This window comes from Myodes glareolus, chromosome 19 (assembly GCF_982192425.1).
Source record: "Myodes glareolus chromosome 19, mMyoGla1.1, whole genome shotgun sequence".
Lineage (NCBI taxonomy): Eukaryota > Metazoa > Chordata > Mammalia > Rodentia > Cricetidae > Myodes > Myodes glareolus.
In genome coordinates this window covers 38,253,601-38,277,933 of record NC_142044.1, presented here as the reverse complement: position 1 = coordinate 38,277,933, position 24,333 = coordinate 38,253,601, and the positions used below count along the sequence as shown (strand labels likewise).

Sequence of the window (24,333 nt, the reverse complement as noted above, 5' to 3'; positions counted from 1 at the left end):
CACATGTAGTGATGACCCTAGAACAGTAGCAATGTTACTGCTCAGGAAAGGCCAGTGATAAGTTCTTATCTTATCCTGTTACTCCACGCAGGGTCAGGGCACAGAGCTATGTGGACTCAATAGAAGATGACCCTGCAACAGGCTGGCTATATTGTGTCTAGAACCCTTGTGAGGAGTCTGGTTTAAGAGATGACATGCAGGGCTCACTTGTGTTGATGAGACTCCAGGTAAGCACCGATTCCAGGGCGCCACTAGATCTGTCATCTCTAGAGGCGGGGCCATCATGGAGAGGACTTTGTATGCTGACTGCCTGGGGCCCAGGAATTATACACACTATGTCTTAAGAATGTTTCAACTCCTTGGGATCAGGCAGCTCAACAAGTGGGGCTAGTGGCTCTAGGCTGTGCTGCACAGGGGCCAAACTTGACTGGCCTCTTCCAAACTACCTTTTGCTCTCAAGAGACAGCTGTGAACAGTGGGATACTTTGCCCCCAAGTTCTGGTACCTGCTAAATTGGAGAGAGGACTTTATATGAAGTCCCATTGGCAATCCAGACTCCTAATCCTTAACCTAATGGGTTAGTTCTTGTCAGCTGCCAGAATCTGCCAGGCTATAGACTTTAACCTGTAGTTATGTGGCTATCTAGTACAATGCAGGGTAGGCTGTGATCTCAGTGGCCTTAGGACACAGGGTTTGCACCACAGCCTGTCACAGGCCACAGGCGAGGCCATTTCCACCTGTCTTCTCACACTCCAAGGAGACGTCAGGAGCAAGTCCCAAACCAGTCCTCAGTACCTGACAGACGTGGGAGCCCAGCTCTGCCAATATGTCCAGGATGCCATGCAGAACACTTGAATGGATACACCTTGGAATTGGGGAGGGGCACTACTGACAACATGGGCCAGATTGTTTTAGGATCCTAAAGAAAAGCTGTGAGCCAGGTGATGGCACACACCTTTAATCCTAGCACTTGGGAGGCAGGGGCAGGGGGATCTCTGTGAGTTCAAGGCTAGCTTGGTCTACAGAGTGAGTTCCAGGACAGGACAGTCAGTGCTACACAAAGAAACCCTGTTTTGAACACCCCTCCCCCGCCAAAAAACAAAAACAAAATTGTGAGCAGATACTAGTTCTATGGCATCAAGTGGGCCTAGGGGTATCACAGGTGTCTACATTTATTTCCCCAAGGTGGCATGTAGTGCATTCTGGGCTTCTAGCCTACATCACCACCTTCTGTATCCCTTAGGGCAGGAGGAAACACAGGAGGCAACAGTAGAACTTGTCTGTTTATCATCTGTCCATCTGTATGTGTGTGTGTGTATATATATATATATATACTTATTTATTTGTGAAGCGCTAAAGGGGACTCTCATGTAAAAATCCAAAATACAATTTTATGAACAACCTGCAGGATCAGTCCAAGTGTGGCTGTGAAGGTCCGATGCAGACAGTAGACCTGGACTGTGTAAAGGCAGCAGGTATGCAGCCCTCAGGACCGTCCTCTTGACCTGAAGCACTGCCCAGGCTCATCTGTGCTCCACTGGGGTTGTGGTGACTTGACTTAGGATGTCCTGGACTGCGACTGTCTTGTCTCCCTAGGACCAGCTATGTCCTAGGGGTAGGTTGGGAGTCAGTCACAAATGATCCTGACAACTCCTGGGACGTCTAGGAGACAGTGGGATCCTTGGCTTTGGGGGGTTCAGTGCCCGTCAGAAGAGAGATGGTGGGGTCATCCGTGTAGTCATCCCCCTCGGAGAAGTAAGAGCTTTCCCCCAGCTCAAAGAGCACAGGCAGTTCGCTGTTCCCTGTGTCCACAGCATCAGGGTCCAACAGGAACAGGGGTTGAGCCGTGTAGTGTACCAGCTGCTTCCCTGTAGGCATGGGTCAGGATGGTGGGGATGGGCAATTTGGAAGTGAGGGTCAGGGATGGGACAGAAGCTTAGCTCACCTGAGTCAGGGTTACTGTTCTCTGCCTCAATAGGCTTGGGGGGCTCTTGGGGAGATAGGAGCTCCTGAATCTGTGGGACAAAGAACACACAATGAGAGTTGTTGATGGTCTCCTCTGCCCCCCACCCTGCCCGCCTACGCACGCTGGCCAGGCTGCTGTCCAGGTCAGGCAGGCTCATGTCGGGCATGGTCACCGAGGGGCTGAATAGCTGCAGGAGGAGGGAGGGAAGTCAGGGCTGGCTTGTGGGCAGGATGGGTCAGGGTGGGTGGGGATGACCAGACTCACGTCCAGCAGTGCGCTGGTGTCCACGCTGAAGCCGTGGCTTGTCAGCATGGTCTGCAGGTTGTCCAGGTTGGAGTCCATGGCATCCAAGTGATCACTGAGCTCGTTCCTGGCCCAGGGCAAGTGGGCAGGTGAACTAGTGCCCCAGGTTCCCGCTCCCCTTTGGTTGCAGCCCCCCAAGCAAGGTCCATCTGCGTAGCCAGCATGAGCTGGGGGACAATGTGTGTGGACTTCTGGGAAGATGCCAGAAAGGGCAGTAGTAAGCTTGCCCTCCAAAAATGCTGAGGGTGGGACTTAGTATGGCACATGGGCAGGACATCCTAGGAGGCTCTGGTAGTGACTAAGGCTGGGACAAGAGGGTGGTGGAGAAAAAGGACAAGGGGTGTTGGCTCTAGAATGGGCAGGAGGGCAGGCAGATATTTCAAGCTCAACAAAGTCTTGCCACTGCACCAGGAAGAGAGGAAACAGGATTGTGCTTTGTATGGGTAGACCTGTACTCCCTTAGATCAGAAGACCTTAGGCCAAGGACATACCTGAGGCTTGGGCAAGGCAGTAAAAAGGGCCCTGTAGGTACCATGGGGCCTACCCTACCCTGACAGGAAGCTCATCATAGCAGTCTGTACTGGTGGCTGGGCCAGGCAGGAAGCGTGTCCCTATCACAGCTTTTGGCTTGTGCAAAGGGGAGGCAGTGGAGATGCAGAGCCTTTGAGACCATTCCCTGGTGCTCTTCGCCTGGCAGGGCAAGTGCTATGCCCAGGTTGGGAACTGGTCCATGGCTGTGGGAGGGGCCCTGGTGGAGTCCTCCTCCCTCCCAAGTGGGGGCAGCGCTAACCCTGGCTGGACTCGGCCATGCAGAAAGGAAGAGGAGGGGCAGGGGAAGAGGCGGGCGACCCCAGACATCTGTGGAGCGCGAGCCAAACTGCAAGATACAAAGACAAGAGCCCCCCCATTGCAGGCGGGGGACGGGGGGATCTGTGCCCACCGTCCTCGCTCGCTCAGCCTTTGGGATGTGCCTGAGGGGTGGTCAAGGCTGGGCCCTGGCTCATCATTTCCTGTGTCAGGTCTAGGGAGAATAACAAATCCAAAGATCCTGGGACTTGCCACAGAAGAGGGTGATGCCAGTAGGGAGGGTGGCCCAGGAGGCAGGGGTATATCCCATTTCTAGTGATGTGATTGATCTCCCTCCCCAGCTTCAAGCTCACTCTGAGGTCTGAGGGAACAGATCCAACCCATCACTCCCAGCAAACAGCAGGGATTGTGCCTTGCTAAGACACAGATCCCCTGTGTCCAGCCTGAGGAAATCTCATGCTGTGGGGTTTAGAGGTTACAGGGAGGCAGGATGGGCATATCACTCACTTGTCTAGACAGGCTACGCTGAGGCACTTCTCAGGGGTAGAGGAGGGCAGGGGTGTGGGGGCATGGGCTCCGGTTGTATCCACAGAGGCTGTGTTTGAGGCAGCAGGGGTAGGCTCGCTCTCTCGAAGGATGGAGTCAATGAAGGCAGTTGGGGATAAAGGTGTATCCATGGAGGATGGGCGCCCAGGGCTTGTCTCCAGTACCCGAGGGCTCCGAGGTGGGCTGGGGGGCTCTTCCTTGACACGGATCAGGGTGCTGCTAGATAGGGGTCTGTACATGTTATACATAGGAAGACATGTTAGAAGGAGCCTAAGTTAGCTCCACCCACTCCCAACTTTGCCCAGGACCCTTAAAGGCTAGTCCACTAGGGTGACAGGAGGTATAAGGGTGATGAAGCCCAACCTCTCATCTATGCTCCTGCCTGGGGACGCCAAAGGGCTGGTAGGAGTCAGCTCAGTGATATCGGAGATAATGGGTCCAGAGCTGGTGACCGCATCAGAGGTGTAAAGGCTAGAGCTGCTATAGGCTGGAGATGGAGCCTGCAATTAGAGACAAAGGCCACATGCAAGACATACCTGTGGTAGCTTGGGCCACCCAGCACCCACTAGGGAAATCTCATGGAGCTTGATGCTTACTGAGTATGGGCCAGGACCATGGACATGTTCCAGGGAGTACTGTCGACCATACTTGGGCACAGAGTGTGCTGAGCTGCTATCGCTCAACATCAGAGGGCTGCAGGGAAGAGACAGATTAACTGCCGACACAGACCTTGGTGGCGCCCAGGATATACAGCAAGCAGAGGACACAAGGTGCAGGGCCAGAGTGGACAGTGCAGGCATCCCCAGAGCCTCACATCTTTCTCTTCACCCCTAGGATCCGGTTCGACTGTACCAGTGAGATCAGGAACTGAATGAGCTGTGGGGTAGAGAGGATAACAGTCACCCTGGCCCAGTCATGGAGGGGACCCACCTACCACCAGTCCTGCCCACCTTGTTGACAACTTTTTGCTGCTGGGCATGCTTCTGCCGCAGGCTGGCCACCTCCCGCCACAGGGCCTCGTTCTCGCTGCAACACATTGCTGGGTCAATTGGGCCACATTTGAAGAGCCAGAGAGTCAGGCTGTTGACAGACTAGTGAGACAGGGCTGGACCAGGTGAGGGCTCACTGGCACTACTGACTCCCCTGGCTCTGCTACACTTCCAGGGGAGGATTCAGGTGTCAGCTGGGGAAGGAGGGCATGAACGGAGAGAGCCTCAGGGTACACCTCAGGATCTCAGGCGAAAGAGGTCACAGGGACTTGTCACATACTAGCTAGACACAAAGGTCAGGACTTTGGGAAAGACCCTAAACTGATTATCCTCGGTTTGGGGGTAAAAGGCAGCTGAGAACTGTGGTGCCCTATACTGAGTGATAACGGAGGAGTGGGGCCACTAGGAATAGAGAACAGGGAGGGTCTGCTCCCAGGACTGTCCTGGTTGGCTCCTGCCAGCCCTAATTTTAAGGGAGACACATGGAAGGGGAGTCTGTGAGCTCACATCCTGAAAAGGTGGAGCCCAGCAGGGAAACGAAAAGTGGGTGCAGCAGGGAGTTCCCAACCCTCTCCTGAGGGGGGATGAACAGGCCAAGCAGTGTGTCACAAAAACAATGGAAGGCAGGTTGGGAAGGGGGAGGGAAGCCTGAATGATTCTGCAGGGTGGGGCAGGATAGACCCAAAGCAACCTAGGTACCCTCCTGAGCCTTGGGACCTACTGCTTCATGGCCAGGAGCTTGGAGTCCATACACTCTTGTTTTCCCTTCATCAGCTGCACATCTGTCAACAGCCTGGTGACACTGTCCTGGCGTATTTTTATGTCCTCATTCTTCAAAGTGGACACCTAAGGGTAAGGGCATACAAGAGTCTGAAGTGGCATTCAGGGAGTGGGGAGGGTCTGGTAAACACTGGGAAGCAGCGGGGGGCGGGGGCAGAGACAGATGAGGGTACAGGCTATGTGTACTTTCAGGCTAGTCTTGCAGCACCATCTAGATACTGCTCCCAGCCCCATAGCCTGCAGGGAGGTCTGAGGACAGGGAGGGGCTGTACTCAAGGTTGGTGACTCACACTAGTCACTTTCCTCTTGATGTTCTCAAGGAGTTGTTCCTGGCCACGCAGGAAACATGGATGCTGGAACTCGGTGTCATCCCTCTCAGGCTTGACCAGGCCGCCCTGCTCAATGTGGACTACTTTTCGGAAGCCATCTGTGCATATGGGGGTGGGGCAATTCTGCTTGAGGGTCAGGGAAGAGAACTCCAACAGCCTAGCCATGCTCTAGGGTAGACAAGGGGCCTCCTAAAAAACTGTGCGAGATTCTAGCTGGTACCTACTTACCATAGCATATTAGTCATGGTTGGAAAAGACCTTGTCTTTCACAGCTTCCTCTCTTGCAAATGGAGGTGTAGCTACTGGGGTAGGGTCTCATACTCTTCCCTGGGGAACTCAGGCTTACACCCATGAGGATCCTTCCTTAGCCAACCCAGGTGTCCATCTCTCAGCAGCATGTCGGGTCTGTCTCTTGCACCCGTGGGAAGGAGGCATACCATCCCACAGAGGTACTTACACATGTTGAGCTGCCGCACGAAGCTGGCCATGTTGTTGTGCTTGAAGTACTTGGGCAGCACTTCCTTGGCAAACTGGCCCTGGTCAAACACGTGGAAGCTGTTCCCACTCTGTCAGGAGACATATAGGCAGGTCAAATATAGAAGCTGCCACCATATTTCCACTGTTGCCTGAAGTGCCTCTTCATGTGTGGTGGGCAGTACACATTCTCCCTTCATAGAGGAGGAAGAGGTGAGCTCAATCTTAGGACTCCATAGTTGGCATCTAGGCTATGGAGCCTACCTCTGAACAGCGAGACACAGGTTCCTACTCCCTGGCAGTTTTAGACTCATAAATTGCCCACAGCATTCTGTGCCATCTTTAGGGACTGACTAGCATTTAACTTTAATCAGCAAATTTCCTTTCTTTCTTTCTTTTTTTTAATTCAACTTTATTTTATGTACATTGGTGGGAAGGTGTCGGATCCCCTGCAACTGGATCTTCAGACAGTTGTGAGCTGCCATGTGGGTGCTGGGAATTGAACCCGGGTCCTCTGGAAGAGCAGTGTTCTTAACCACTGAGCCATCTCTCCAGCTCCCAAATTTTCTTCAAGAATAGCAAACACTGGCTTGGGCATGGTGGTGCGCTTCTTTAATCCCAGCATTCGAAGGCAGAGGCAAGCAGATCTCTGAGTTTGAGACCAGTATGGTCTATAAATTGGGTTCTAGGACAGACAGGGTTACACAGAGAAACTCTGTCCTCCAAAACAAAACAAAACAAACAAACAAACAAACAAACAAAATAAACGAAAGAGTAGCTAAGATGGAGATGGTTCAGTAGTTAATGCTTATTGTTTTTGTAGAGGACCTGGGTTTGTCAGCACCCACACACACTCTGACTCAGAACTGCTAGTAATTCCAAGTTTCAGGTGACCTGATGTCTGTTTTTTTTCTTTGTGGGCTTGCATGCATGTGGTACATATACACATGCACACACACAGTCACACATATAGACACACACACAGCTCTAGGAAGCCAAATTATGGCAGTCAAAGAAACAGGAATGGAATTTCTGCTGCTCTGGAAGATGGTCCTGCTCAGAAATACCACCTCCTTCTTGTTTTTTGGTTTTTAAAGACAGGGTTTCTCTATGTAGTTTTGACTGTCCTGGAATGCACTCTGTAGACCAGGCTGGCCTCGAACTCAGAGACTCACCTGCCTCTACCTCCTAAGTGCTGGGATTAAAGGGGTGTGCCACCACTGCTTGGCTTCTTTTTCACCTTAAGGTGAGAACTCGAGACTGTTGAATACTGCATGGCTGTACTTCTTGTGGGTACTCTGAACATAGTCTAGAACCACTAGGAGGGGCTGAAGGGCCATGGCAACTAAGAGGCATTGGATACTGGAGTGGGAAGGCCCCACAGTGGGAAGGGAACAGCAGTAAATTGCTGGGGTGGGGAGCTTATAATATAGACAGGTAGAATACATCAAAAGGAGTCCAAGGTGTTGGATTAGCACTAGGGCTGCCCCAAAATGCAGAGACAGTAGGGCAGGTGGACATAGCAGAAAGAGAATGCAAAGCAGCAGCGAAAGTTCTGGGAGGAAGAATGGTATCAGAGGAAGCAGTGGGCTCTTTACACCACACATCCAGTCCCCATTCTTCCCCTCAGCTTTGAAGCCAGTGGGAACAATGGCAGTGGAAACATGGCAAGAGCTAACTCAAGATTCTGGTGCTAGAGGACTCTCCAAGCAAGGCTGGATTTGCTTGACCTAAGGCTGACTCAGTCCATAAACATAAAAAAGTATGTAGAAGAAGATTTTAAATGGCTGCTGAGACAACGTAGAACACAGTCTAGCCAGAAACCTTAAAAGGTGATGAATGAGGGATCACTAGGGACTCTGAAATATTCCTAGGACTCCAATGGCTATGCACACATTAGATCTGTTCCATGTTCAGGGAAGACCTAGGAAGCCCACGAGCTTTCTCTCTGGCAGTAGGCTATAAAGTTGGGTTGCTAACTTCTAGGTTACCTGTTAAAGACGGGAATCAACATACACACAGAGGCCTGAGGAAAGACTGGAGACTCACTTTACCTCCATTTATCCAAGTAAGTCAACTGGACAAAGCGCAATGGCCACCAAGAACATAAACATTATATAATTAGTACAGGAAAGACATTAGACCTAACAAGGCACAATGACAAAAGTATCAGATACAGGGGAGACTGCTCTTCATAGCAGCCATCACATACTAATGGAAAGTCTGAAACAATGAGGCATTTAAACAAACAAAAAGCTATGGCTAGGACTGATAAGATGGCTGTGGATGTATTTTTGCTGCTTGCAAAGTCCTTTCCTGGTTTTGAGTTCACAGCTGGATTATGAAGTGACCATTATGAATCCTGTTTAGGTCTTTTTTAAAAAATAATTTAATTTAAATTAAAAAGAAAAGTTACGACTTATAATAGGGGAAAAAAGCGATCTATGTCCCTATATTGGACTCATGAGAATAAGGATTCTAACTTAGCTATTTTACTTAAAATAGTATGGCCAAAGAACTGAAGAACCATACAGGAAGGACTAAGGTATAAGGATGATGTCCTACTAAATGGAGAATCTCAGTAAAACAATAAAAATGAAAAAGAAACACCAAGTAGATACTCTGGAATTAGAAAGCAAACTCAGGCTAAAAATTCACTTGGGGGCAGAGCAGTGGTGGTACACACCTTTAATTAACCCCAGTCCTCAAGAGGCAGAGGCAGGTGAATCTTTGTGAGTTCAAGACCAGCCTAGTCTACAGAGCAAGTTCCATCCCCCTATCTTAAACAAACAAACAAACTTCACCAGGGGACTCAAGAAAGAGAAGAACTGGGAGAACTGTGAATCAACAAGCACAAACACAGGCCTACTGAGATTACAGTCTGCAGACAAAAAAATTGAGTAAGAATTTCTCCCATAGGCTCATGTATTTGAATGCTTAGCACTGAGGAGTGACACTATTTAAAAGGAATGGAAGGTGTGGCCTTGTTGGAGAAAATGCACCACTGGGAGTGGCCTTGAGGTTTTTGGGTGTAGCTTTTGATTACTCCAGCACCACGTCTGCCATGTCTGCCACCATGTTTCCTGCCTTGATGATAATAGACTAAGCCTCTGAAACCGTAAGTAAGCCCCCAAATAAATGTTTTCTCCTACATAGTTGCTGTGGGGGCTGGAGAGATGGCTGAGCAGCTAACAGCACTGGCAGCTCTTCCAAAAGCCTGGGATTAAAGTCCCAGCACTCACATGTCAGCTCACAACTGTCTGTAACTCCAGTTCCAGAGGATCTCACACAGACATACATGTAGGTGAAACACCAATGCACATAAAAAAAAAGTTGTCATGGTCATGGTGTCTCTACACAGCAATAGAACAATGACTAGCCAGAATGAATAAAAGTGAACAGAGCTGTGAAGACCTGTGAGGTACCATCAGACCTACAATGTTTAATGGAAGGCTCAGAAGATGAGAATGGACAAATGAGTATATTTAGGAAAAATGATAAAGAACATACCAAATTCGATGTAATATCCAAGACACTAAATGAACTTCAAACAGGAAAAACTAAAAGGGAATCATAAATGGTCATTTCATAATCCAACCGTCAAATTCAAGACCAGGAAAAGGACTTGCAAGCAGCCAAGTCACAGCCACAACAGCACAGATGGTGGATGATCAGTTGCAGGATGAAGACAGACAATCAGGAAAGCACTACTTCCGGGCTGGGAGCGTGGAACTCTGGGGAAGTGCCTCCCCTCCAGTGACACACAAAGATTGTTTAGGTCACTTAATGTCTCCGAAATTGTTCCACAGGCATCAAACAAGAATAACCAATGAAACCACTAAAACTCATTGGGTCAGTAAGTACCTGTGGCATGAACAGTCTACTCCTCATGTCACTAAGCCTCCAGATCAGATGCTGCACCCCAGAAGGTGTGGCTAAGCTGTGAGGACCCCTTTTCTCAGATCTGTCAAGGTTTAAGGGTACTACTAGAAGGTGCCTTCTCCAGCTGAAGGTTGATGAGATCACATTCCTGCTTGGACAGGTCCCCTACCTCACTCACAGTTCTCCCAGTAGAAACTAGATCCAGGGCAAGAGCATGCATGTTGAGAGTGGTTAGCTGGGAAGTACAGTAGTTACTGCACTGCCATGTGTCCTGAGCGTCTGTCTACAGGAGACATAATCCATAAGCAAAGCAAGCACTTGATGTCAAACAGGTCAGAGAGCTCACCCCCACCCCCCCCCCGCCCCCGGGCAGTGCTGACAGAAGGGAGCCCTCCAGGCCAGCCTACCCAGATGGGAAAAGGAAGCTGAGAAGAGCCTTTTGGGATTAGAACAAACGGAAAACTAACTCAAATCTGCTCTTGCTAAGTGAACCCACTGAAAAACCGCAAGCAAAAGCAGCCCAACAATCCACAACTGGTCACAAATTTAACTGGATCTGACTACCCAACAATCTGTTGTGTCTCAGGGCATTGTATAAATAACAGCAAAACTAGGCAGTAGTTGCTGATGCTTTGATGCTGGAGGTGACAACTCTGAGAAAGTGAATGTCATCAAGGAGAAGCAGTCTTTCTGAAGAAATCACAAGCAAGTAAGATGATTCAGCCACCTCTGACTCCCACAATACACTAGTAACAAAAAAATGCAAGACCTACAGAAACTGTGAAGTATGACTCACACATGGTGGACAAGGAGGAACAATAGAAAGTGCTCAAGAAGGACAAGACAATAAATATAGCAAAAAGTATAATGTCATTGTAAACATGCTTAGGGGATGGAGAGATGGCTCAGCAGTTAAGATCAGTTGCTGTTCTTGCAGAGGACAAGAATTCAGTTTCTAGCACCTAGCAGTTTGCAAGGCTGCATCTCTACTTCCAGGGGAGCTGGCACTCACTTCTGGCTTCCACAGGTACCAGGCATGCACGAGTGCCTTTTTATATATGCAGGTAAAACTCATACACATACAGTAAGAATAGATAAATATGCTCAGAGAAATAAGGAAATAATGTTTTGAAGCAAAGGAAGGGCCATTAAACAGAGAATTACTAATGGGAAATATCCTAAGGGAGATTCTGGCTCAAACCCACCATGAAAAGATAATTAGTAAGCACAACTGTAGATCTGAGGGCAGAAAACTGATTTTTGTTTCTTTTTTGAAAATAGATGCCAGAAAACAGAGAAACAGGAGATGACGACAGGACTGGAAATTGCTTCCCCTGCCGCTTGAGACAGGGTTTCTCTGTGTAGTTCTGGAACTTGCTCTGTAGACCAGGCTGGCCTCTGCCCTGAATGCTGGGATTAAAGACGTGTACCACCACCGTCCAGCTAGAAATTACTTTTGAAAAGAATCCCCACCTCTAGCTTCTCCCAACAGTGAGCTTATGGTACTACAGACTGTTGACAGCACATGGGTAGGCTTTGTTTGCCATTAGTAACTAAGCAAACCAATACAAGGTATCTATATAGTATTTATGTCATAAAGTTATTATAAATTATTCAGAGATAATTTAAATGGCATGGGAAAATATGTGCCGGTTACATGAAAATACTACTCCAGGATAACAATAGAGGACTGTATTTAATATTTCCTTGAGCAATTGTAAAAGGCATTATTTTTTTAAATATTTATTTATTTTTATTATGTATACAATATTCTGTCTGCATGTATGCCGGAAGGCCAGAAGAGGGCACCAGACCTCATTACAGATGGTTGTGAACCACCATGTGGTTGCTGGGAATTGAACTCAGGACCTTTGAAAGAGCAGGCAATGCTCTTAACCTCTGAGCCATCGCTCCAGCCCAAAAGGCATTATTTTTGTTGTTTTGTTTTCAAGACAGGGTTTCTCTGGTCTCGAACTCAGAGATCCACTTGCTTCTGCCTCCAGAGAACTGGGATTAAAGGCATGTGCCACCAGGCCTGGTCCTTAAATATTCTAGAACCACTCCCAGCCCTGTCATATGTAATTAAAATAATAAACACACAGAACAAAAGCAACATATTACAAGTGGCAAAAGAGAAACAAGTCACACACATAAGGAGGCCCATCAGCATAACAGACTGTCAACTGAAACCAACTGTTTTATGGGTATAGAAGGGTGCCTTTTCCTTTCTTCCTTCCCTTCTTCCTTTCTTATTTCTTTTGGTTTCTCGGGCAGGGTTTCTCTGTGTAGTTCTGGTTGTTCCGGAACTTGTTCTGTAGACCAGTTTGGCCTCAAACACAGAGATTTACCTGCCTCTATCTCCCCTCACTCCTCTGAGTGCTGGGATTAAAGGAACGTGTTATATAGATCTTGAAAGGGCACTCAATTTCATATGGAAAAAAAAAACCCACCAGAAGAGCTAAAACAATCTTGAACAATAAAAGATCTGTAGTACACCTTGAAATCAAGGATAAGATCTATATTTATCACCCTGCGCAAAACTCAAGTCCAAGTGTATCAAAGATCTCAACAAAAAACCAGAGAGAAAGTGAGGAATAGCCTTGAATGTATTGGTACAGGAGACAACATCCTGAACAGAACACCAATAACAAAGGCATCAAGATCAACAATTAATAAATGGGACTTCTTGATACTGAAAAGTTTATGTAAGGCAAAGGACACCATCAACAGGACAGAAGCCTACAGGATGGGAAAAGATTCTCATCAACTCCACATGCAATACAGGGCAAATACCCAAAATATATAAAGGATTCAAGAAAGTAGACATCAACAAACCAAACAATCTAATTAAAAAATGGGGTACAGATTTAAACAGAGAGTTCGCAACAGAAGAATCTCAAATGGCCGAGAATCACTTAAAGAAATGTTCAACACCCTTAGCTATCAGGGAAATACACACAAAACTACTTTTGGATTCCATCTTACACCTGTCAGAATGGCCAAGTGACAGCTCATGCTGGCAAGGATGTGGAGCAAAGGGAACACTCCTCCATTGCTGGTGGGAGTGAGAACTTTTACCGCTACTTTGGAAATCAATATGGTGGTCTCTCAGAAAATTGGGAATTATCTCCCTCAAGACCCAGCCATATCACTCTTGGGGATATTTTCAAAGACCCTCCATCCTACCATGAGGACACTTGCTCAATTATGTTCATAGTGGCTTTCATATAGTAACAAAAACTGTAATCAACCTAGATGTCCTTCAACACAAGAATGGATAAATAAAATGTGGGATATTTACACAACGAAGTATTATTCAGCTGTTAGAAAAAAAATGACATCATGAAATTTGCAGGCAAACGGATGAAACTAGAAAGAAACCAAGCAAGGGCAACCCAGACCCAGAAAGACAAATATGATATGTACTCACTTATACGTGGACATTAGCTATTAAGTAAAGGATAATCCCACTACAATCCACAAACCCAGAGAGTCTAAGCAACAAGGAGCACTTTATGGGGGACACATAGATCTCCCTGGCAAGGGGGAAATAGAATAGACTTTGAGGGTGGACTGGGGTGTGTGTGTGCATGGCAACAGGAGAGGTCAGGCTGAGGAGAGAGGGGAGAAGGGGAGAAATACAGGGAGAGACAATTGGAGTAGGGGAGCATTTAATGGTGATGTGGAAACCTAGAGCAGTGGAAACTTCCTAGAACCTATGAGGGTGACCCTAGAGAAGACTCCTAGTAATGAAAGATATGGAGCCTAAACTATCTCCTGTTACCAGGCAAGGCTCCCACTAGTGGGACTGGGACACCAACTCAGTCACAAAACCTTTGACCCATACCTGTCCTGCCTGTAAGATATGGCTCAAAGCATATGGGAGTGGCCAACCAATGACTAATCTAACTTGAGGCCCAAGCCGTAAGAGGGAACACATGCCTGATTCTGCTAGGATGACCAGGAACCAGAAGCTGGATAGTTCAGAGACCTAGGGTAGAACCAAACATGACTGATCAAACAAACAAATCAAAAGTCAATGAACTGACTCTTAATGATATTCTGCTATAATCATAGACAGGGTCTAGCCCAGTGGTCATCAGAGAGGTTTTCTCCAGCAGTTGATGGGAGCAGATGCAGAAACCCACATCCAAATATTAGGTAGAGTTTGGGGAACCACTTGGAAGAAGGGGAGGAAGGACTATAGGAGTCAGAGGGGTTGAGTAGTGTTAGGTTCTCTGTATACATGCTGTGGTTGGTTAGCTTGGGGTTTTTGTGGGACTCCTCACAGTGGGAGCAGGGGCATCTCTGACTCTTTTGCCTGCTCTTGGGACCCCTTTCCTCCTACTGGTCCAGTCTTGTCCAGTCTCGATAGGAGGGTTTGTGCCTAACATTACTGCATCTTGTTATGCCATGTTTGGTTGATATCACTGGAAGGCCTGCTCTTTTTTGAAGGGAAATGGAGGAGCAGTTGACCTGGGGGACAGAGCGAAGTGGTAGTGGAGAGCTGGGAGGAGTGGAGAGAGAAGGCTGCAGTTGGGATGTACTGTATGAGAGAAGTCTAAAAAGCAAAAAGCACAGATTTAAAAAAAAAGGTTACAGAGTCAGGCAGCGGCGGTGTACGCCTTTAATCCCAGCACTCGGGAGGCAGAGGCAGGCAGATCTCTGAGTTTGAGGCCAGCCTGGTCTACAAAATGAGTTCCAGGACAGCCAGGGATACACAGAGAAATCCTGTCTCAAAAAAACCCAAACACATACACACACAACTGAAACCACTAGAGGAGAACCAGGCAGTGCACTTCTGGATATAGAGGCATACATAGGTAAGGACGAGGAATCCAGTGACTCAGGAAATATGGTTAATAATCAACAAGTGGACCTCATGAAATTAAAAAGTTATATACAGCAAAAGAAACTGCCAAATGACTAAAGCAGCAGCCTATAGAATTGAAGCTGTGACAAATGAGTCTGTGAAATAACACAGTCAGACCATGTCTCGAAAAACCAACAAAGCAAAACAAAACAAAAAGCCCCAATGCAAAAAAGATACCACATACATGGTTACAAGCCAGAGAAAGCAAGCTAGAACTAATCTAGAAACTTCTTCCTGTTGGCTGGCTTTCATGTCCCAGAGAGCTATGAAGGCTGGTTGGAGAGGAAAGTCATCAGGAGTTGACCCTCCATGCTACAATACTGACTTGCTGAGCAAGATTTATCCAATGGCATACTAGTGACATGACTATATAGGGGTAAGCAACCCTCTGAATCTGAACCTGCCTACTCCAGGGATTTATGCCTGATATTATAAACCTGGTTAGAAGTCCATGGCTAGGGATTTTAGAGCCCCTGTTGAATCCACTACTGATGTTTGCAAATTGAACATGTCAAATTGCCTTCTAAATATTTATATTTAGACTCACAGATCAGTGCTGTTCTCAACTTTGGCTAAAGGAACTTCTTTTTGCAGTGGGCAGTAGTTAAGATGGACTCAAAACCACTCAAAGTGCTGAGAATAAGTAATTGTTCACTGTTCAGTCCTAAATGGGCCATCTAAACCTCTCTATTCCACCTCCAGGCTCAGGGAACATCACTGAAAGAATGTGGGAGCCGGAGGACGGGGAGAAGTGCTGTAAACTCTGTTTTCTGCACATTACTAGGCTATGGCACCGACAAACCTGTGGCAGCTGTGCTGACCCTGCAACCGACAGACTGCTAACATTCCAGTATGGATGGGAAGCACTTCAAAGCTGGGGAGCTATTGGTAGTTAATGCCTGCTGGAGGAGGAGGAGAGTTATTTTACTTTAGGAGTGTAGCCAATGGTAAGTTACCCATAATCCAACAAATAACCTCACACTCATGCACATGCAGGCCACACTAACTGAACTCAGTGGGTTATAATAGAAAAATAAATGAAAGAAGAAAAGGAAAATGCTGGGAAGAAGGGTTCCAGAGGGAGCAGGAGGGAACAGAGAGGAATAAGGATTAAAAAAAGAAAAGGGGAGATGTGTACAAACCCTATCTCCCATACCTCAGAATGTAACTGTATTTTTAAACAGGGTTGCTGCACATGCCATCAGACAATATGAGGTCATAATGGAGTAGAGTGAACCCCTAATTTGAACAGATTAATGTTCTTACAAAAAGAGAGCCAAATAAAGTTAGTCACACAGGGAGAATGCCAGGTTATGACAAAGACAGACTGGAGTCATGCAGCTATAAAAGAAGGAATAACCACAGAGTAACAGCAACAACCACAAGTGGGAAAAAGCAAGGAGGGTACCCTCCCACAGGCTTTAGAGGAAGCAGAGTCTTGTTAGTGTCTCTGGACTATAATGGAAGTATTCTCTGGGTGGTATTTATCACTCACCCAAGACTCAAAGTATAGCCTATCTCCACCTGAGGATGGAGCTCTTACCAGCTCAAAGTGGCTGCCAAGGACTTATTGTGTTTTCTGATAGTACTGAAAATATTTCAACAATAACAACAAAAAGATTTGTGTGTGTGTGTGTAGACTCCTGAAGAGGTCAGAAGAGGATGTAAGAACCCCTGGAGTTGGGTACTGGGACTTGAACTTGGATACTCTGCAAGACCAGGAAGCACAGAACTGCTGAGTCATCTCCAGTCCTGTCACAGTTCAATAATAATCCACTGTTCATGTGTAGATACCTAATTCACTTCTGGATTGACCATGGATCTTACGATCTCACAAACTATCCTGTAGAATTCTGCTATCCTTGAATAGTCAGTTTTACTTCTTCCTTTCCAATTTGTGTTTTTATTTGGTACACTGCACTAACTGGAACATACAAAACAGTTAGGCAGAAATGGCAAAGCAGAGAATTTATCTTCTCTTCTAATCTTGGGAAAGCGGCCAGTCTTCACAATCAAGCACACACAATCAGCCACAGTATTTATACACATGCTTCTCTCTATTATGCTGAGAATGTCCCTGCCACTCTGTTTGCTGACTTTTCATCAAAAAGTGGGTGTTGAATTTTGTAATGTGCTTTTTGCTTGTTATTTTCCATTTTTTATGTTGATGTGGTATATATATTAACTGAGTTTAGTATATGGGACCATACTTGCGCTTCAAGAGTTATTCTGGTTTATGCTTTACTTTCTGATAAATTCTCAGTCACTCTTACCCCTTGCTCTTCATTCAATCTCCCTTTCCTTCCCTCCACTCGGAAAAACAAGAGACTCAAGTATTCCAGGCTGGCTTCTAACACGCTAAGCAGTCAAAGATGATCTTGACCCTTTAATCCTGCCTCTGCCTCTTGTGCAGCTGTCTTCATGATCTGCAGCCAATTTCCAGTAGAGTAGATTGTCTCTTTCCCCATATTTAAATTTCATTCTTAATATTTACAATTTTTTATGTATAGAAAATTTTGCCTGAGTGTATATATGTGCACCACATGAGTGCCTGCATTCCTACCGAGGTTAGAAGAAAGTACGGAACTGGAACTACATACAGTTATGCGCGTGCTAGGAATGGAAGTCTGGACCGCAGAAAAAGCAACAAGTGTTCTTAACCACTGAATTATTTCTCCAGTCCCTTTATTTTATTTTTTAAAAGATTTACCCCATATGTATGGGTGTTTTACTACAATATATTTTTGTGTGCCTCGAGCCTGCCTGGTGCCTGCAGCAGCCAGAAAGTGGTGCTGGATCTCCTGGAACTGGAGTTATTAGAATAATTAAAAACCACAATGTGTGTGCTGGAAATTAAACCCAGTTCCTCTGGAAGAGCAGCCAGTGCTGCCCCTCCACCTTGTGTTTTGAGACAAGGTCTCTTACTGGCTTAAAGCTCAGTGATTTGGATGAATTGGCCAATGTGCTTCAGGGACCCACCTGTCTCAGCTGTTCCTGTGTTGGAATTATACATGTTCTCTGCTATGCCCAGCATGTTTTATGTGGGTACTAGAGTTCTTTCTGTTTGAAGTTTTTTCTTTTTATTTTATGTGTATGGTGTTTTGCCTGCATGCAGTTCCTATGGAGGCTAGAAGAGGTCATCAGGTCCTCTGGGACTGGAGTCACAAGAGACAGTTGTGAGACACCATGTGGGTACTCTGTAAGAGCGGTACACTGTTCTCACTGGCCAGTAAACTGAAACACAGCTGTCAGTCAATGGCAGGTCTTATTTCCGGTCTATGATCTTATTTTCCAAAACACAGACAACTTCAAATGCACACAAAATTCTGTATGTATACATTTTATACAGAGTAACTCTGAGACTATGCACATTTTCAGAAAGGGTTCCATGGTGTTCTCTGAGGTTTGCTACCTATTTTTTTTTTTTTTTGAGTATTGGCCCGGTCATTGTCCTCACCATTTTAGTTCCTCTGTATCTCCAGAGATGAGGCTGGAGGTGTGTTCCTCTTGAGCTTAGTTGCCTGGCCATTTTTTGGGTCCTAGAAGCCAGACAACTGAAAAGCAGTAGGTGGCTTGGCTCCATGGCCAAGACATGGAACAGAGAACCCAAGTTGGGGAATGAGATGAACATAAAGTACCCGTTAGCTCATCTCCAGTCAGTATTGTCCTTCTCTGTGGGTTCATCTGAAGTTCTTAATAGTGTTTCTCTCTCTAGTGCTCAAGCGAGTTTATGTCTTCAATGCCAAGTGTCAGAACAGCACATTCTTCCTTCTACTACCCAGCAACTCCAACCTTCAGGTAACTAAACACACATGGTCAGTCAACTTGCTTACCAAGTGGCCTGAATTTGAATTGAAATTTAGGCCCTGGCAATACTGAAGCTGCAGGGGCAGCCTGTATGTGGCGGTTCTGTTCAACTTGTCCATAATGGGCAGTCAAGAACACTTGTTGATCTTGCAGAAAACCCAAGTTCAGTTCCTAGATACACTTGGTGGCTAATAATCACCTGCAATTCCATAAGACATTTTGACCTCTTCTGGCCTCTATAGTTAGTGCATGTTGGCACTACCCCATACACATAAAATAAATATTTTTTGGGGTAGGGGATCTTTTCTGTGTAGCTCTGGCTATCCTAGAACTCATTTTGTAGACCAGGCTGGCCTCGAACTCACAGAGATCCTCCTGAGTGCTGGGATTAAAGGCATGCGCCACCATGCCCAGCAATAAATCTTGGGGGATAAAAGGGGTCAGGTGTGGTACACATCTTTAATCCCAGCACTCAGGAGGCAGAAGCAAGAGGATCTCTTTGAGTTTGAGGCCAGCCTGGTTTACATAGTGAGTTCCAAGACAGCTAGGGCTACACAGAGGGACCTTTTTCAAAAAACACAAATGAGAAAAAGAGCTAGCATGTACATAAATGTGAGCACATATAATCCTAGCACTGAAGAGGGAGAGGCAGGAGGATTCCTGGAGTTTGTGGCCAGCCAGACTATCTCAATGAGTGAGCTTTAGCCAAGTGAAAAAACTTGCCTCAGAAAGAAGGTGGAGGGACTAGAGAGAAGACTCGGTGGTTAGGAGCACTGACTCCTCTTCCAGAGGACCTGGTTTTGACTGCTAGTCCCTACATGGCAGCTCACAATCATCTGTAACTCCAGTTCCAAATCTGGCCTCTTCAGGAACTATTTATACACATGGTACACAAAAACACATTCGGGCACTCAGAAGGCAGAGGCAGGCAGATTTCTGTGAGCTTGAGGCCAGTCTGGTCTACAAAAGCTAGTTCCAGAAGAGGCTCCAAAGCTACAGAGAAACCCTGTCTCAAAAACAAAACAAAACAAAACAAAAAGCAAAACAAAACAAACACAAAAAGCAACAAAAATACATTCGGGCAAAACACAAATATGCATAAAGTAAAATATATCTATTAAAAACAAAAGGACAAGAATCCCAGACAGACAAAGACAGTAGTGAGCAATAGCTGGGCAACTATGAGTTTAGAGGTTTTTTTTTATGTCTTTTTAAAGCTTTACATCAAGATTTTTGCCTCAGTTTTCTCCCTATAAAATGGAAACGTCACCTACTTGTACAGCTGTGGACATAGAACAAATACACAAGAAACTTCACCCCTTCTATGACAGAAGCGCTGGAGGAGAGTGGCTGTGCAGACTGCTTGACAGCTACCGCTGGAGGCACCAGAGCCTGCAGCACACATCATAACCTGCCCCTGGCATACAGAACCGCTGACATTTCAGTCTGTGCCAGGTCTCTCAGGGTGGGGCCTCTTGGGGCTGTTCCTGCTGTCTGTCTGAGAATGAACTCACCTGGTTGTCAGAGCTTAGGTAGTGGGAGTGGCCCTGCCTGTCCTAGAAGTTCTGGATAGCAACCATGGCCAACAACTGTTTTAAAATGCTTCATGTGATCCCATGAAGAATACTGAGGTAGATGGCCACCCCGTCCCTGCATTAGTGCATGGATTATGTCTCCAACAGCCTATCCTGGGACCCAGCTTCTCCATAGTGGCTGTTTGAGTATTGGTATTCAAGAGTCCTTGCTCAGTGGTTCTAGTTTCTTCAATTATAGCCCCCCTGCCCCCACACAAAGGCCTAACCCACAGTCATTCTCTTCTCAAAGAGAAGAGAACCACATCATTAGGCTGGGATTAGAGTGAGATCAGAGAGGTACCTAGCAACAAAATTCAAGCTTTTCATTATTAAGGCTATCAAAGGGCAGGGATGTCTTAAAAAGGAGACTTCAGGCTGGGCAGCGGTGGTGTAAATCTTTAATCCTAGCACTTTGGAGGCAGAGGCAGGTGGATTTCTGTGAGTTTGAGGCCAGCCTGGTCTACAGAGCGAGTTCCCAGACAGTCAGGGCAACACAAAAACTCTGTCTTCAAAAACAAAAACAAACAAACAAACAAACAAAAAAGGGGTTGGAGAGATGGCACTGGTTGCTCTTCCAAAGGAACCTGGTTTAATTCCCAGCACCCACAAGGCAGCTAGCTCATAACTGCCTATAACTCCATTTTAAGGTGATCTGACATCTTCACACAGACATACATACAGGCAAAATACCAATATACAATAAATAAATCTTTAAAAAAAGACCCCACCCCCCAAAATAGAGAGAGAGAGAGAGAGAAAGAGAGAGAGAAAGAGAGAGAGAGAGAGAGGAAACATTAAACATTATTACATTTTTGTACCTGAGTGCCTCCCTGCAGTCTGGACCCTGTCCTAAGCCTCAATATCCCTCGACTCATTCTTCACCAGTCCTAGCACTTGCTTGGCACAAATCATGTGGTCCTTTCCCCGATTCTCAAGCTCCTCAGGTAGCTTCTGGGCTGGTATACCACAGTCAGTCTACATGGCAAGTGGGGCCTGGACTAGATCCTTCTAGATCTAGTAGGACAACAACTCTTGGGCTGGTTAGCAGGTTAAAAACATGTTCAGGAGCTGAGGAGATGGTTAAGTGGGAAAAAAAGCTTGCTGCACAAGTATGGGCGTCTGAGTTTGGTTTCCTAGTACCCATGCAAAGCTGGGTGTGGCCGTGTGAGCCTGTATGCTGAGCACTGGGTGGGGTGGAAAGAGAAGGATTGTTGAGGCTTGCTGACCAGCTGATTAATTGATAAAATGCAAGCTCCAGGTTCAGTGGAGAAGCTATCTTAAGGGAACAGGGCAGAAAATGTTAGAGAGGACATTGTGCGTGCATGCGCACGGACGCACGCACACACGCACACACACATCTTCTAAGAACAAGAAGAAAATTAAACAAACCCAACAAAAACTACCAGCATCTGTACTCTCCTGAGTTAGACAAACTTCTTTTATTTTTCATGTTTCTCTTCAATATTTCTAAAAAGGGCCAGACAAAATGATCTTATAAAATTGGGATCAAACTGGATATAGCCTCTGAGCTTTTGGTCCCCTCATTTCAGAATGCACTGAGGTGGCTCCACCAACAATCCTAGCAACAGTCTTACTTAGGGGACAGAGGAACCACAGCACAAGGACGAAAGGTGACATCTATTACAGAGTTACTGTGTAGTCAAGGATTCTACCCTATGTGCTGCATCTCAGGGCACTAGAACTGGAGGGGCCTTTGGTACAAGGTAAAGAGAAGCCTACTGAAGAAGGACCACCCACATCCATGTTCCCATGCTCGGATGGATCTTATAGGGATCCTAAATTTCCCCAAGGCTGTTCTGTCTTCTAGATCTATCTGGGGAAATCCCTGGATCTCTTGAGGTTTCTGATCTGTTCAAGCACCTGTAACTGAATGAGGGCCAGGGTTGGGAGAGCAAACACCAGAGAGCTAGGGAAGGTAGTGACCTACTCTGTCTCCAAGCGGTAGGGATGCGAAGTCAGACCTAGGTAAGGCTCAATAAAGGATTTTTGGAATTAGACAGGCTTTCCCATGTATCCAGCCTCCCTGTTCCCCCCAGGAGGAGGATGTGTCTGAGAATGGTGAGAAAATTCATATGGAAGCCACTCAGAATAAGAGAGTGGACCCAAAGCCTCTAGAGCAGAGCAGTGGGCCTGCAAGGAATGATGTTAGAGGCAACCAAGCCAGTCTAAGTGCCCCCACAGGACATGGGGCATGGGCATGGCCAAAGAGTCTGATCCAAGATGCTCTGCTGTCCCTTTCTGGCTCAAAGGTGTTCTTCTTCCACTTCTATGCCAGAACTTGGTTGCTATACTCATGAGAAAGCCAGCTCCCACTGCCAGGTCTCACACCAGCTAGAGCTCATGGCTGCTATGGATAGACTACTTGCCCATCCCTCCCAACATGCCAACACGGCTCACAGGTGATGTGCATCTGTGGCTGGAGGGAGGTCACAGGGCAGATCAGATCCATCTTCACACTGAGAGGCCCCCAGGACATCCTGTCCTAGAAGAATGCTCACTGGCACTTCGCCCACCTTTGTATCAATCTATAAGCAGAAACAGCAGGTAGACTACCAGATGGGGTGGATTGTCCTAATAGGATTAAGTTCAGACTATTCCACAGACTATTTGGTATCCCAAGTGGACCTAGGTAAGAGAGTTCCCTTTCAGTCAAACAAAGCAGAGGTGGAAAGCTGGGGAAAGACAGAAATGCGGGATCATATTTTTTTCTGCCCAGGATATGAGGTCTAGGCGAGGTGGCTAATTGAAGAGGGCCCTCAATTAAACATGCTGCTCCTTTCCAGGACCAGCGAGAGAGAAAGACCCACAGAGAGTCAGTGGGGGTAATCACAAAGACTTTCGAGTCTTCTCCTTATTCCCAAGCACTCTTTAGACAGAGCAGAGTTTACACAAACAGGCAGTAGTGAGGGAGGCAGAAGCCTTGGCCTCCACCTTCTACCCAGGCTTTTCTCCATTCTTGCCAGCCTAAGAGACCAGTGCGCAGGAGGGAGTGCTCAGCAGAGCCTGAGAGGCCGCCAGATCTGGCTCGCAGGAGATCAAGGAGACAGCACCTAGATGTCTCTATCTCCCCCCCCCCCCCGCCCCCAAGGCTCCCTCTGGATCAGGAAGGTCTGTCTTCTGGCCATCATCTGTTGGCTCTATGCTCTGCCCTCACAGCCAAGATCTGAACAGCCGATTCTACTTTCCAACTTGCCACAACTTGCGGCAGCATCTCTGAAAGGCAGAACTGCTGGTCCAGCAGGGGCTGTGGTGTACACAGCCCGCTGCCAGGCAACAGAAGAGGGCTCGACGCAGCCCAACCAGGGCCGGACAAAACTGCTCTGGCGTCTGAGCTCTAAGTATCACGGACTAGCATTCGCTAGGCCCTCCACTTACTCTGAATGGTTGCCCACAAGCAGAAAGGCATACCGACTCTGGGAAGCTATTCATCTGTGAGTCAAAGAACCTGAATTGGAAGCCCCGACATTATCGTCCCAGGGAAACTTAGGACTCTGGTTCCGGGCCTACTCTCCGCCAAGCGGCACTGGGGGCGGGGCTCACTTCCTCCCCAGATAGCGGCGTTCTCCCTCCAGGATGCCCGAACCCAGGCAAGCACGGCCACCCTCAGGCCACTTCTCCTAAGTAGGTCCCTTCCCGGAACAGGACCATTCTCTGAAGGATGCTCCAGCCTATGCAAGCTCCTACCGGGCTCCAGCAGATGAGCGCGTCGGTGTCCGGGTCGCTCACGAGGGTCCACAGCTTGGTTAGGAAGGCCGGGACGTTGCTGGGCCCCGCTGCACCGGGGCCCACGACCAGATCCATTTCGGACGAAGCTGGCGGAGCCTGGGATGGCGTTCTAGAAGAGTGGCTGAGGGCTGGGCTAGTGTCGTCGCTGTCCCTGCTGTCCGGGCCGCTCCGCCGCCCGCTGCGCACACACAGCAAGGCCTCGCATGGCCGCAGCCATCTTGCGACCGGCGCGCTCTCGCTAGGGCCGGTCCTGTAT

At 47.2% G+C, this 24,333-nt stretch overlaps 1 protein-coding gene across 4 annotated transcripts; it reads right to left on the bottom strand.

Moving 5' to 3' along the window:
* Positions 1-1,154: 1,154 nt before the first annotated feature.
* Hsf1 (heat shock transcription factor 1) lies at positions 1,155-24,329 on the bottom strand. Of its 4 annotated transcripts, XM_048454562.3 has the most exons (14): positions 24,036-24,329; positions 6,178-6,286; positions 5,682-5,818; positions 5,333-5,457; positions 4,573-4,648; positions 4,437-4,498; positions 4,219-4,315; positions 3,986-4,122; positions 3,584-3,853; positions 3,060-3,146; positions 2,231-2,336; positions 2,088-2,153; positions 1,946-2,015; positions 1,155-1,868 (listed from the first exon to the last, which is right to left on the bottom strand). In XM_048454562.3, exons 1-14 carry the CDS (start codon positions 24,150-24,152, stop codon positions 1,663-1,665), a joined length of 1,665 nt encoding a protein of 554 aa, XP_048310519.1. In that variant the 5' UTR covers positions 24,153-24,329; the 3' UTR covers positions 1,155-1,662. The 4 variants fall into 4 exon arrangements, with proteins under 4 accessions (XP_048310519.1, XP_048310520.1, XP_048310521.1 ...); XM_048454563.3 differs by lacking the exon at positions 2,088-2,153 and having other exon boundaries at positions 24,036-24,301; XM_048454564.3 differs by lacking the exon at positions 3,060-3,146 and having other exon boundaries at positions 24,036-24,299.
* Between the last annotated feature and the right edge of the window lie 4 nt (positions 24,330-24,333).

What these genes read in the sequence shown, in the direction of transcription:
- Hsf1 (XM_048454562.3), bottom strand. Translation starts at nt 24,152, where the DNA reads ATGGATCTGGTCGTGGGCCCCGGTGCAGCGGGGCCCAGCAACGTCCCG. An exon ending in AAGCTCCTGGCCATGAAGCA is followed by an intron (nt 4,649 to 5,332) that starts GTAGGTCCCAAG and finishes AATGTGTTGCAG; the next exon opens with CGAGAACGAGGCCCTGTGGC. An exon ending in AGCAAAAAGTTGTCAACAAG is followed by an intron (nt 4,499 to 4,572) that starts GTGGGCAGGACT and finishes TCTACCCCACAG; the next exon opens with CTCATTCAGTTCCTGATCTC.